The sequence below is a fragment of the Chlorocebus sabaeus genome, chromosome 9 (genome assembly GCF_047675955.1).
Source record: "Chlorocebus sabaeus isolate Y175 chromosome 9, mChlSab1.0.hap1, whole genome shotgun sequence".
Taxonomy (NCBI): Eukaryota; Metazoa; Chordata; class Mammalia; order Primates; family Cercopithecidae; genus Chlorocebus; species Chlorocebus sabaeus.
The window spans coordinates 66,666,617-66,679,087 of NC_132912.1; the positions used below are offsets into that span (position 1 = coordinate 66,666,617).

General features: G+C 51.5%; 1 protein-coding gene across 29 annotated transcripts in view; it reads left to right on the forward strand.

The window, feature by feature from the left end:
- CAMK2G (calcium/calmodulin dependent protein kinase II gamma) overlaps positions 1-12,174 on the forward strand; it is a 62,183-nt gene extending 50,009 nt beyond the window's left edge. For 11 of the 29 annotated variants that reach the window (XM_007962969.3, XM_007962968.3, XM_007962973.3 and 8 more), the window contains 7 exons: positions 2-46; positions 2,345-2,393; positions 5,054-5,167; positions 7,144-7,219; positions 7,585-7,679; positions 9,425-9,669; positions 10,165-12,174. In XM_007962969.3, the coding sequence (XP_007961160.1) occupies positions 2-46; positions 2,345-2,393; positions 5,054-5,167; positions 7,144-7,219; positions 7,585-7,679; positions 9,425-9,657 (612 nt within the window). In that variant the 3' untranslated portion in view covers positions 9,658-9,669; positions 10,165-12,174. The remainder of the gene's footprint in view (position 1; positions 47-2,344; positions 2,394-5,053; positions 5,168-7,143; positions 7,220-7,584; positions 7,680-9,424; positions 9,670-10,164) is intronic. The other 18 variants (XM_007962989.3, XM_007962982.3, XM_038009021.2 and 15 more) reach the window with 4 other exon arrangements.
- Positions 12,175-12,471: the final 297 nt, after the last annotated feature.

The window sequence follows — 12,471 nt, forward strand, 5'->3', positions numbered from 1 at the left end:
GGAGCCACAAACCACTGTGGTACACAACGCTACAGATGGGATCAAGGTGAGTGGCTCCTGAGCCTGTCTCCTGCTTTCCAGGTCAGCAGGAGACAGGTAGACTGGGTCCCAGGGGTCTACAGGCTGCACCCTGAGGCCAAGGTGTTTGCAGAGGCTCAGCTGAAGGTGCTCATAGTTACTCCATTCTGAGGAAGGGCGTTCTACCTTACGGAGCCCAGGCTTTGCAGTCAGACAGACCTGGTCTGAATCCTGGCCCTGCACCTTAGTATCCTTTATCTGCAAATTGGGGATGATAATAACAGAATCTTCCTCCATATGTTGGAAGTTTAAATGAGAGCAAACGTTCACTGAAAAACAGGCAAGAGCATCTCTAGACCCTGGAGCATTCTCCATGGCCTGGCCCCTTTGTGCCCTTGGTGTTTTCACCAGCATTCCTGAACCAATCTGTTAAGCCTGGATACCATCCATGGCTCTGGTTTAGAGAGGTGACAAGACAAATTACCAGTTCAAACGGTGGGTGGGATGGGAGGCAGATAAAAAACCAATAAGCAAACAGATAAAATAGGCCAGGCACTGTGGCTCACACCTGTAATTCTCACACTTTGGGAGGCCAAGGTGTGGGCAGATTACCTGAGCTCAGGTGTTCGAGACCACCCTGGGCAACATGGTGAATCCCCGTCTCTACTAAAATACAAAAAAGTAGCCAGGTGTGGTGGCGCATGCCTGTAGTCCCAGCTACTTGGGAGGCTGAGGCACGATAATCGCTTGAGCCTGGGAGGCAGAGGTTGCAGTGAGCTGAGATCATGCCACTGCACTCCAGCCTGGGCTATGGAGTGAGATTTAGTCTCTCAAAGAAATAAATAAGATAAAATCTAATGTCAATAGGTAGTCTGAAGAAAATGGCACAAAGCAGAGAGAAGGCCAGGTGCAGTGGTTCACACCTGTAATCCTAGCACTTTGAGAGGCCAAGGCGGGCGGATCACTTGAGGTCAGGAGTTCAAAACCAGCCTGGCCAACATGGCAAAACCCCATCTCTACTAAAGATACAAAAATTAGTTGGGGATGGTGGTACATCCCTGTAATCCCAGCTGCCTGGGAGGCTGAGGCAGGAGAGTCGCTTGAACCTCGGAGGCGGAGGTTGCAGCGAGCTGAAATCGTGCCACTGCACTTCAGCCTGGGCAACAGAGCAAGACTCCATCTAAAAAATGAAAAACAGAAAAACCCCACTAAAGTAGAGAGAGAGAACAGGGCCTTGAATTTAGTAGTCAGGAGAAGGCCTCTTTCAGGAGGTGATATCTGAGCGAAAAACTGAATGGTGGGTGGGAAGGAGGCAACCAGGCTAACTCTGAGGCTGAGTGCCCTAGGCAGAAGGAACTGAAGCTCAGGTGTGGCATGTGTAATCAAGCAGAGGGAAGAGGGAAGTGACACAGGGAGAACCGTAGGAGAGTGATGAGGTTGGAGAAGCAGCAGGGCCTGCTACAGAGGCCCTTGTAGGAGTTTGCATTTTCTTCCAGCAGCAAGGAGAAGCTGTTGGGAGTGAGTAATAGAATCTATCTGACACTTGAACACATCGTTCTGGCCACATCATGATCAAGAACTCTAGGGAGGGCCAGGCACGGTGGCTCACGCCTGTAATCCCTGCACTTTGGAAGGCTGAGGCAAGTGGATCAGCGGAGGTCAGGAGCTCGAGACCAGCCCAGCCAATATGAAGAAACTCTGTCTCTAATAAAAATACAAAAATTAGCCAGGCGTGGTGGCAGGCGCCTGTAATCCCAGCTACTCGGGAGGTGAGACAGGAGAATCACTTGAACCCAGGAGGTGGAGGTTGCAGTGAGCCAAGATCATGCCACTGCACTCCGGCCTGGGCAACAAGAGCAAAACTCTGTTTCCAAAAGAAAAAAAAAAAAAAAAAAAAAAAAAAAAAACTCTAGGGGAAGCTAAGGAGACCATGAAGCTGTTATCGTGGTTCAGGTGTGAGATGCTGGTGGCCTGGAGTCAGGTTGTAGCTGTGTATTGGAAGTGAAGACGTAAGACATGGGATTTACTTTGGAGGCAGAACCAAAATATTTTATTTTTAGATTGGGCAATCCGAATGTAAGGGAAAAAGAGAAGGATTGAGGATGACACCAGGTTTTAGCCTGAGTAACTGGTCTAATTAGGGGCATTTACCAAGTGGGGGAAGACTAGGGAGGAGATTTGGGAAGAGTCAGACAGCCAGGGTGGAAGCAGAACCTTCCATGGTCTCCTTGCACCTCTTGGAGCACAAACTCTGCTTTCGTTCTGCTTTGCTCCTCTGGCTTCCAAGGGATGGAGCATATAGAAACATATTCTTTTTGGCCTACAGGGCTCCACAGAGAGCTGCAACACCACCACAGAAGATGAGGACCTCAAAGGTAGGTGCTGGCCCTTGGAGGGGGAAGGACTCCAGCAGTGACCCAGGTACCTGGGCTCCAATGGGGCACCCGCCTTTTCTGCTCCCAGAACTGGGAATGCTGGCTCCTATGCCCCTAGGAGAGGGCTTGGTATAAAAGCTACTTTCCACAAGCCAAGATATGAGGCCCCTGTGTGGTGTTGCTGAGCTTGGCAAGAGGCTTCTCTTCTTTGACCCCAAGTCTAAAATAGCTAAGCTAGAGATTCTCCAGGGGCCAGGGCTCAGAGAACTGTTCCTGTCGCTGATAATGATGTGCCATCCCAGAACAGGGGTACCCTAAGTCCCTGCCAAAGTAGCCCACAAGTGTCATGAGTCATAAATAGAGTGACCAATCATCCTGGTTTTCCCCGGACACAGAACTTTTGGTTTTAAGACTGTGATGGGCCAGGAGTGCTGGCTCACACCTGTAATCCCAGAACTTTGGGAGGGCCAGGGCAGGAGGATTGCTTGAGGCCAGGAGTTTGAGACCAGCCTGGGCAACATAGCAAGACTTTGTCTCTATTAAAAAAAAAAAAAAAAAGAGGCCGGGCGCGGTGGCTCAAGCCTGTAATCCCAGCACTTTGGGAGGCCGAGACGGGCGGATCACGAGGTCAGGAGATCGAGACCATCCTGGCTAACCCGGTGAAACCCCGTCTCTACTAAAAAAATACAAAAAACTAGCCGGGCGAGGTGGCGGGCGCCTGTAGTCCCAGCTACTTAGGAGGCTGAGGCAGGAGAATGGCGTGAACCCGGGAGGCGGAGCTTGCAGTGAGCCGAGATCCGGCCACTGCACTCCAGCCTGGGCGACAAGAGCGAGACTCCGTCTCAAAAAAAAAAAAAAAAAAAAAAAAAAAAAGAAAAGAAAAGAAAAGAAAAAAAAATTTTAGGAACAAATAAATAGGCCAGGCAAGGTGACTGATACCTGTAATCCCAGCACTTTGGGAGGCCGAGGCAAGCAGATCACTTGAGGTCAGGAGTTCGAAACCAGCCTGGCCAACATGCTGAAACCCCATCTCTACTAAAACTACAAAAAAAGGCCGGGCCTAGTGGCTCCCGCCTGTAATCCCAACACTTTGGGAGGCCAAGATGGGTGGATCACCTGAAGGTCAGGAGTTCAAGACCAGCCTGGCCAACATGGTGAAACCCCATCTCTACTAAAAATATAAAAAATTAGCCAGGTGTGGTAGCAGGTACCTGTAATCCCAGGTACTTGGGAGGCTGAGGTGGGAGAATTCGGTTGAACCTGGGAGGTGGAGGGTGCAATGAGCTAAGATCGCCCCATTGCATTCCAGCCTAGGCAACAAGAGCAAAACTTCTCAAAAAAAAAAAAAAAAAAAAAAGCCGGTCATGGTGGCAGGGTCCTATAATCCCAGCCACTCAGGAGGCTGAGCCATGAAAATGCTTGAACCCGGGAGGTGGAGGTTGCAGTGAGCCAAGATCGCACCACTGCACTCCAGTCTGGGTGACAGAATGAGACTCTGTCTCAAAAAGAAAAAAAAAAAAAAAAAAAAAAAGGCCGGGCGCGGTGGCTCACGCCTGTAACCCAGCACTTTGGGAGGCCAAGGCGGGCGGATCATGAGGTCAGGAGATCGAGACCATCCTGGCTAACACGGTGAAACTCCGTCTCTACTAAAAATGCAAAAAATTAGCCGGGTGTGGCGGCAGGCACCTGTAGTCCCAGCTGCTTGGGAGGCTGAGGCAGGAGAATGGCGTGAACCCGGGAGGCGGAGCTTGCCGTGAGCTGAGATCGCGCCACTGTACTCCAGCCTGAGGGACTGAGCGAGACTCCGTCTCAAAAAAAAAAAAAAAAAGAACACATATAAATAAATATAAAACCCAGATAGTCCTGGGAACACTGGGATGAGTTGGTCACTCTAGTCCTAAGATCTTGGCCTGAATGATGGAGTTGGAACCAATCTGACAACTGTGAGGCCACATTTGGTCATGTCCTGGTGGGCCTGTAAGGACCACTAGCCTAAGCTTGGGCCTGGCTAGAGTGCCAGGGGGGTGGGAGGGCATGGCAGGCCGGACCCCTGGGAATCTCTGTCCTGCTCTTTAGTTGGGCCTCCTGGAATTGCTCCCTTTGCCTGAATTCCATAAGTGGCTTTAGGCCAGGCCATCAGAAAAGACAGAGGAACACTGTAGGACAGAGCTGGGAGAGCATGCCCTGGGCGGCAAGGGGGCATCAAACGTTTTGGAACCAAAAAAATAGCAGAGAGGTACGAGGAAGTGAATCATAGTAGCTCCAGGCCCCTGTGAGTGAGGTCAGATCAGTTCGATTCCAGCACTGCTGGCAACATAGGAGGCGCCATCACTGCTGGGCTCTGGACCCTGTGGCCTGGCCCCTTGGAACATCTTCCCCGGGAGCAGGGGTCCTTGGACAGGCTGTTGTAAGGCTCGTCTGGAAGCCACGGCCCAGGTCTGGGCACCTGCCTGGTGCCCTCAGCTGGGAGGCCTCTCTGGCAGAGGCGGCGGCGTGGGATGTGGTCCAGTGTCCACAGCAGCCCGAGGCGAGGCGTCCCCTTGCCCCGGCTCTGCAGCGCCATGGGCTCGGGTCCTGTCCGGCTTGCTCGCTCACCTGCCTTGTTCTGTTTGTTTTGGCTGCTCTGCCTTGCCCTGCCCTGCCCTGCCCTGGCTGGTTAGCTGCCCCGCTCCGCACTGGGAATGGCAGCTCGGTGCCTGAAGGACGGAGCTCCCGGGACAGAACAGCCCCCTCTGCAGGCATGCAGCCCCAGCCTTCTCTCTGCTCCTCAGCCAGTAAGTGTGAGGGAGGCACATTCTGGCTTCCGTCTCCCTGGCTCGTCCTGAAGCCCCTCAGGGACCCCCACCACAGCTGTCAGCCCGGCCCAGCTGCCCGTGGTAGTAAGCTCCGGGAGCATGGCCTCTGCTAGGGGTGGGGGGTCAATTGGAGATGCTGTTGAGACCAGGCAGGGGCCCCTGAGTCTGGGGCCCAAAGAAATATGAGAAGAGTGGGTGGAAGAACATGGCCTGGGGTGGGGGGAGTAGAAAGTCCCCAAGATGTGCAGTGGGCCTTGCCTCAGCGCCGAGCCAGGAAGAAGGGCAGAGTCGGAAGTCAGGTCTGTGAGGGTGGGAGTGGGGTGATGGGGAAATCGTGACAGCAAGGAACTGTGTTGGGGATGTAGTGCTTCCTGAGTCTCAGCATAACACATTAAGAGCATGGGGTCAGAGGCAAGACAGATCTGAGTTTAAATCCCAGATACACTGCCTTCAAGAGTGTGAAGTTTAACCTCTCAGAGCTGCAGGTTCCTTATCTGTAACGTGGAAATAAAATGGCCTGCACCTCAGAGCCTTATTGGAAAAAAGACGAGGCAGTAGGAAGTCTTGATACGGTGCCTTGCTGGGTTATCAGGGGCTCATCCTCATATTTTTAGTTACGTCTGTGCTGGAGGATGCCTGTGTCTGCTGCCTTTCCTCCCACCATCTATCCTTGCAGAGTTTCTAAGCACAACCCTCTTCACTCGTGGGGCCCCAGTCAGGTCATCCAGATGGGTCTGGTGGGTTGGAGAGGGTGTGTGTGTTGTGGGTGCACACCTGCCTGCTGCTTTAGGAAGCCCATCTAACTCCTTGCTTCCCTTAACCTGCTGCTTGCTCACCTGGAGCTGCAGCCTAGCAGGGCTCATGGCTGTGGGGCTCCCTCCTGGATGTGCCTTTGGCTGCGCTGCCCTGTCCCAGCTGTGCTGCTTGGCTGTGCTGGCCTGGCCAGGCCATGGTGGTGCTGTTCTAATGCTTGCAGTTGTCTTGCAGCCTTTCGCTCCTGTGAGGAAAGGGTTGTGGCCTGGGCCAACCCAGGGCTCAGGTTAAGATGAGCCCAAGCTCAACCCACGCTCTCCCTTACCCTGGCGGCAGCCCCTGCTGATAGTGGCATTCCCTATAAGAGAAGCCCAGGGCAGCAGGACATCACCAGCTGTCCCTTGGCTTGGGATGGGTTGGGGAGGAAGGCTCTGGAGGGCACCACCTCTGCCTGCCTGTCAGTCTGAGCCCTGTCTGGTTTTCCTGGGGAACACCTCTTGGCATGAGAGCTGGTGTGAAATGTACAGCTTTCCCAAGCCTTGAGAGGTAAACGGAGCAGCCTCTCTGGTACAGGCTGTCACAGGTTTTTACAATTCCAGGATCATTTCTCCCAGAAAAGCCCTGTGGAGTTGATGAGCAGTGGGAAGCATCCATCCTAGGGCTCTGATGGTCCTTTGGCACCCCAGCCCTAGCTGCATTCTGCTGTCAGGCTGCCTGTCGCCCAGGGCTGGATCCTGGCCACTGAATGAGGGCTAAGAGTGGGGGTGGTGACTGAGACCTGACTGAGCCCCTTCAGGTGAGAGAAGTAAATTGGGGGTGGAAGCAGCCTTATTGAGAGATGCTTGTGAGAGAGGCTGCTCATACAGGGGAGGGGCTCACAGCATTCACGATGTACCAGGCTCCTCACCTGTTAAAGGCAAGTGTGTTTTCTGCAATCTGGTTGTTGATAGCGACGCAGGCCAAGGCCAAAGAACCATAACTAATGGCTGGGCTTCAGGAGGAAGTGGTCATTGTGTCTGCAGACTGCAGAGAGGGAGATGGAAGGGAAGGTGGGTTCGCTCTTCTGCCAACGGCCCTAGAGACAGAGAAGAGGGATGTCTTTGTCATAAGTGATCACAGGGGACTCCTGAGGACTGGGGAAGGCTCTCTGTCACTTAGGAGGTACCCCAGTAGGTAAATTGATGGATTTTTCTCCTCCACAGTGAGAAAACAGGAGATCATTAAGATTACAGAACAACTGATTGAAGCCATCAACAATGGGGACTTTGAGGCCTACACGTAAGTAGAGACCCATTTTTTTTGTGTGACCTAAGTCATCTCCCAAGGCCTTCCCTGCTTCCAGACAACAATTAGGACCCTGGGGAAAGGGAATTTGGACCTTGGGCAAAGTATGTGAGTTAAGCCTTCTCCTAAGCTGGGAGCCCTTTCAGGTAGATTCCCTGAGCTCACCCACGGTGTCCTGGTGGTGGGCCAAAAGCACAGGGCTGAGTGGCTCAGCAGGCAGGCCTGAAAGATCTTCGCTGTCTTGTCTGGGATGGCCACAGCTAGCCTGCTGCTACTGGATAGACACTGCTGATAAGGAAGAAAGACAGATCACTCCATAGAAGCCTGATAGGCTGCTTTTTTGTTTTTTCTCCCTGCAGGAAGATTTGTGATCCAGGCCTCACTTCCTTTGAGCCTGAGGCCCTTGGTAACCTCGTGGAGGGGATGGATTTCCATAAGTTTTACTTTGAGAATCGTGAGTGGGTTCGTGCTGCTGATATACTCCTGCCTGCCCCTTCACCCCTTTGCCTCTGTCTCCTGCTCACCTCATCCCAGTTGCCCACTTTTCCCTTACTTGACCTTCATGCTGCACTCCTACTCTGTACGCTTGCCCCTTTGTGCCCCGGTGGTTGTAAACAGGCACCTTTGAAGGCCCTGCTCTGAGCCCCAAGTGCCCATTCATTTCACAACTGCCTTGTGGCAGTCCCAGTCACCACAATCAAGTTCACTTATTTCCTGCCAAGCACGGTGGCTCACGCCTGTAATCAAAGCACTTTTGGGAGGCTGAGGCTGGCGGATCACGAGGTCAGGAGATCGACACCATCCTGGCTAACACGGTGAAACCCCATCTCTACTAAAAATACAAAAAATTAGCCAGGCGTGGTGGTGGCACCTGTAGTTCCAGCTACTTGGGAGGCTGAGGCAGGAGAATGGTGTGAACCTGGGAGGCGGAGCTTGTAGTGAGCCAAGATTGCGCCACTGTGCTCCAGCCTGGGCGACACAGCGAGACTCCATCTCAAAAAAAAAAAAATAAAGTTCACTCATTTCTTTAAGCCTCACCTCTTTCCAAGATGGATTGGAAGGAAACCCTTTGAGATTAGGTTGAGATGATCTCAGCACGTAAGAACTAAGCTCTGTGTCTGCAGGTTTCAAAATAGAGGAAATTAAAACCAGGATAAGAATGTGCAAACCAGGGCACTCTTGGTGATTTGTGAGATCGGAAGTTGTGGCTAGAATCTTCCTGACTATGGAGGAAGGCAGGCGTCCTGTATGGGGGGTGGGGTGTACATTCTGGCCAGTTCGTGGAAGATAAGGGGATAAGAAGCTGAATCATCACCCCCTCCCATCTTTCTGTCTACTCTATGAGACCCTCCCCTTCCTTATTTTTATCTCTTCCCACTTTATGCTGGGCCTTCCCTATCCTGCCCTGAGTTATAGTTAGTCACTAACTTCTCTGCTGACTCCCACCCTTATCACATCTCAGCTGCATATATAAACTCTCAGTTATCTAAGTAATTCTGTTAGGCAGAAGCAATTCCAGAGTTTATATTAATTCTAGGAAGGTGACATGTAGCCCCTGTCTAACATTTGAATTGAACTAAAATGTGAATCTCAATAAAAGCAACACAGTTTTCACAGCATATGCTGATAATGGCAATCCAACTTCTTTTGCCTTTTCCCCAGAGAATCCTGGGAATATCCTGAGCTTGGTGCTTTGGTGATTCTCTTTCAGCTTTGGTGCCTTAAAAAAAAAAAATTACAAATCAATTTTGAATGGTTTAAGTTCATGATTTTGTTCTGCAGCCCTAGCTAGGGGCGAGCCAAGCCTTTTGAAATCTATTTGTAGGCTTCAGTTGAGTCACATGGTCCTGAGTTCAGGTGTGTGATTTGAGCAAATTATTCCTTGAACCTATTTCCTCATCTTATAATGAAGAAAATATTATCCAGCAAGAAATACAGCTCAGGCATGTAAAACCCCAGCACAATGCCTGATTAAAAGAGCAGCAGCTACTATCATTGTTACCCATCTTTCTGTTCCTTTTGGATAAAGAAGACTAATGTAATGTGGTATCCTGGCCTCTGGAGGGCGTTTGGAGGGGGGGACTTGGAGATTCTGGGAATGGTTGCTCGGGAGTTGGTAAGACTCGGAAGTGCAGGCTGGGAGGAAAATGCAGGTGCCCAGGCCTGATGTCCTCTTACCTACCCCACCCTGCCCTGTAGTCCTGTCCAAGAACAGCAAGCCTATCCATACCACCATCCTAAACCCACACGTCCACGTGATTGGGGAGGACGCAGCATGCATCGCCTACATCCGCCTCACCCAGTACATCGACGGGCAGGGTCGGCCTCGCACCAGCCAGTCAGAAGAGACCCGGGTCTGGCACCGTCGGGATGGCAAGTGGCTCAATGTCCACTATCACTGCTCAGGGGCCCCTGCCGCACCGCTGCAGTGAGCTCAGCCACAGGTGCACCTGGTTGAGGGGGGAGAGGGGCTGGGAGGGCCTGGGACAGGTGGGGTCAGAGGAAGAAGAGAAGGCTGGGAGGTGGCCCTGGGATAGGAGGTGTGGGCCATCCCAGAGGATTGGCAAAGGCTGGTAGAATGCTTGTAATAAGTTGTGCTCGGAAATCAGACAGACTGGGGTCTGGCTCCGTGACTCCAAATTGGGTAACCTCAGGTTACTTCCCCTCCCTAAACTCAGTCTCCTTAGCTGTCAAAGAGAGGCAGAGAGTGGTGCCTACCTCATTTAATCATTGTGAGGATTAAGTAAGATACTATAAGTAAAGCACTTAGTAAGTGCTCAGCAAATGGGAGGCAGTTTTGTATTTAAGCATTAGCTTCACCCACTTTCCCCACCTTCTCAGGCCTACTTGGCCACATGTTTAGCGTGTTAAAGTCGCTGGAACTCATCTGTGTGCTCATTGTCCTCTGTTCTGTTACCACATTCTGTCCTGTTTGACAGGGGCATTAGGAGATTCCAGCCAGAGGTCGAACCTTCGCAGCCAGTGGCTCTGGAGGGCCTGAGTGACAGCGGCAGTCCTGTTTGTTTGAGGTTTAAAACAATTCAATTACAAAAGCGGCAGCAGCCAATGCACGCCCCTGCATGCAGCCCTCCCGCCCGCCCTTCGTGTCTGTCTCTGCTGTACCGAGGTGTTTTTTACATTTAAGAAAAAAAAAAAGAAAAAAAGATTGTTTAAAAAAAAAAAAAGGAATCCGTACCATGATGCGTTTTAAAACCACCGACAGCCCTTGGGTTGGCAAGAAGGCAGGAGTGTGTATGAGGTCTATCCTGGCATGAGCAGCGGGCTGACCCACTGGCCTTGAAGAGGTGAGCTTGGCCTCTCTGGTCCCCATGGACTCAGGGGGACCAGGCAAGAACTCTGACAGAGCTTTGGGGGCCATGATGTGATTGGAGCTCCTGAGGTGGCCTGCTTACCCCAGGTCTAGGAACGGACTTCTTTGGAACTTGCATAGGCGCCTAGAATGGGGCTGATGAGAACATCGTGACCATCAGACCTACTTGGGAGAGAACACAGAGCTCCCAGCCTGCTGTGGAGGCAGCTGAGAAGTGGTGGCCTCAGGACTAAGGGCCCGGACGTTGATGTGTACTGTCTCATTTAGTGTAGAAGGGAAGAGAATTGGTGCTGCAGAAGTGTGCCCGCCATGAAGCTGATGAGAAACCTCGTGTTAATCTGACATGCACTCACTCATCCATTTCTATAGGATGCACAATGCATGTGGGCCCTGATATTGAGGCCTTATCCCTGCAGCTAGGAGGGGGAGGGGTTGTTGCTGCTTTGCTTCATGTTTTCTTCTAACTCAGCAAGGAGAGAGCTGGGCCATGGTCAGGGCTCCCGTGCCGCCTTTGGCTGTTTTGTTTCTGTGCTGATCTGGACCATCTTTGTCTTGCCTTTTCACGGTAATGGTCCCCATGCTGACCCTCATCTGGGCCTGGGCCCTCTGCCAAGTGCCCCTGTGGGATGGGAGGAGTGAGGCAGTGGGAGAAGAGGTGGTGGTCGTTTCTATGCATTCAGGCTCTCTTCGAGGCTGCCTCCCTTTTTATTCTTCCTTGCTGCACGTCCATCTCTTTTCCTGTCTTTGAGATTGACCTGACTGCTCTGGCAAGAAGAAGAGGTGTCCTTATAGAGGCCTCTTTACTGACCAACTGAAGTATAGACTTACTGCTGGACAATCTGCATGGGCATCACCCCTCCCCGCATGTAACCCGAAAGAGGTGTCCAGAGCCAAGGCTTCTACCTTCATTGTCCCTCTCTGTGCTCAAGGAGTTCCATTCCAGGAGGAAGAGGTCTATACCCTAAGCAGATAGCAAAGAAGATAATGGAGGAGCGATTGGTGATGGCCTTGGTTTCCCTCAAAACAACGCTGCAGATTTATCTGCACAAACATCTCCACTTTTGGGGGAAAGGTGGGTAGATTCCAGTTCCCTGGACTACCTTCAGGAGGCACGAGAGCTAGGAGAAGAGGCAAAGCTACAGGTTTACTTGGGAGCCAGCTGAGAAGAGAGCAGACTCAAAGGTGCTGGTGCTTGGATTTAGCCAGGCTCCTCCGAGCAGCTCATGCATGTCCCAGCCCCTGGGCCCTAGCCCTTTCCTGCCCTGCAGTCTGCAGTGCCAGCACGCAGGTCCCTTCGCCACAGGGTTTCGTTTTGCTGGCTTGAAGACAAATGGTCTTAGAATTCATTGAGACCCATAGCTTCATATGGCTGCTCCAGCCCCACTTCTTAGCATTCTTACTCCTCTTCTGGGGCTAATGTCAGCATCTATAGACAATAGACTATTAAAAAATCACCTTTTAAACAAGAAATGGAAGGCATTTGATGCAGAATTTTTGCATGACAACATAGAAATAATTTAAAAATAGTGTTTGTTCTGAATGTTGGTAGACCCTTCATAGCTTTGTTACAATGAAACCTTGAACTGAAGATATTTAATAAAATAACCTTTAAACAGTCCATTGTGTTACTGCTGTTGGAGGTTTACGGCCAGAGGCATAGATTTTAGCAGCCTGGGTTACCAGGTTGGAGAGAGGTACCTCCTCCTACTCCCATTGGGGCCTTTTGAGAATAAAACTTCCTCATGCCTGTAATCCCAGGCATTAGGAGGTCGAGGCGGGCGAATCACGAGGTCAGAAGTTCGAGACCAGCCTGGCCAACATGGTGAAACCCTTTCTCCACTAAAAAATACAAAAAATTTATCTGGGCATAGTGGCGGGCGCCTGTAATCCCAGCTACTCGGACGGCTGAGGCAGG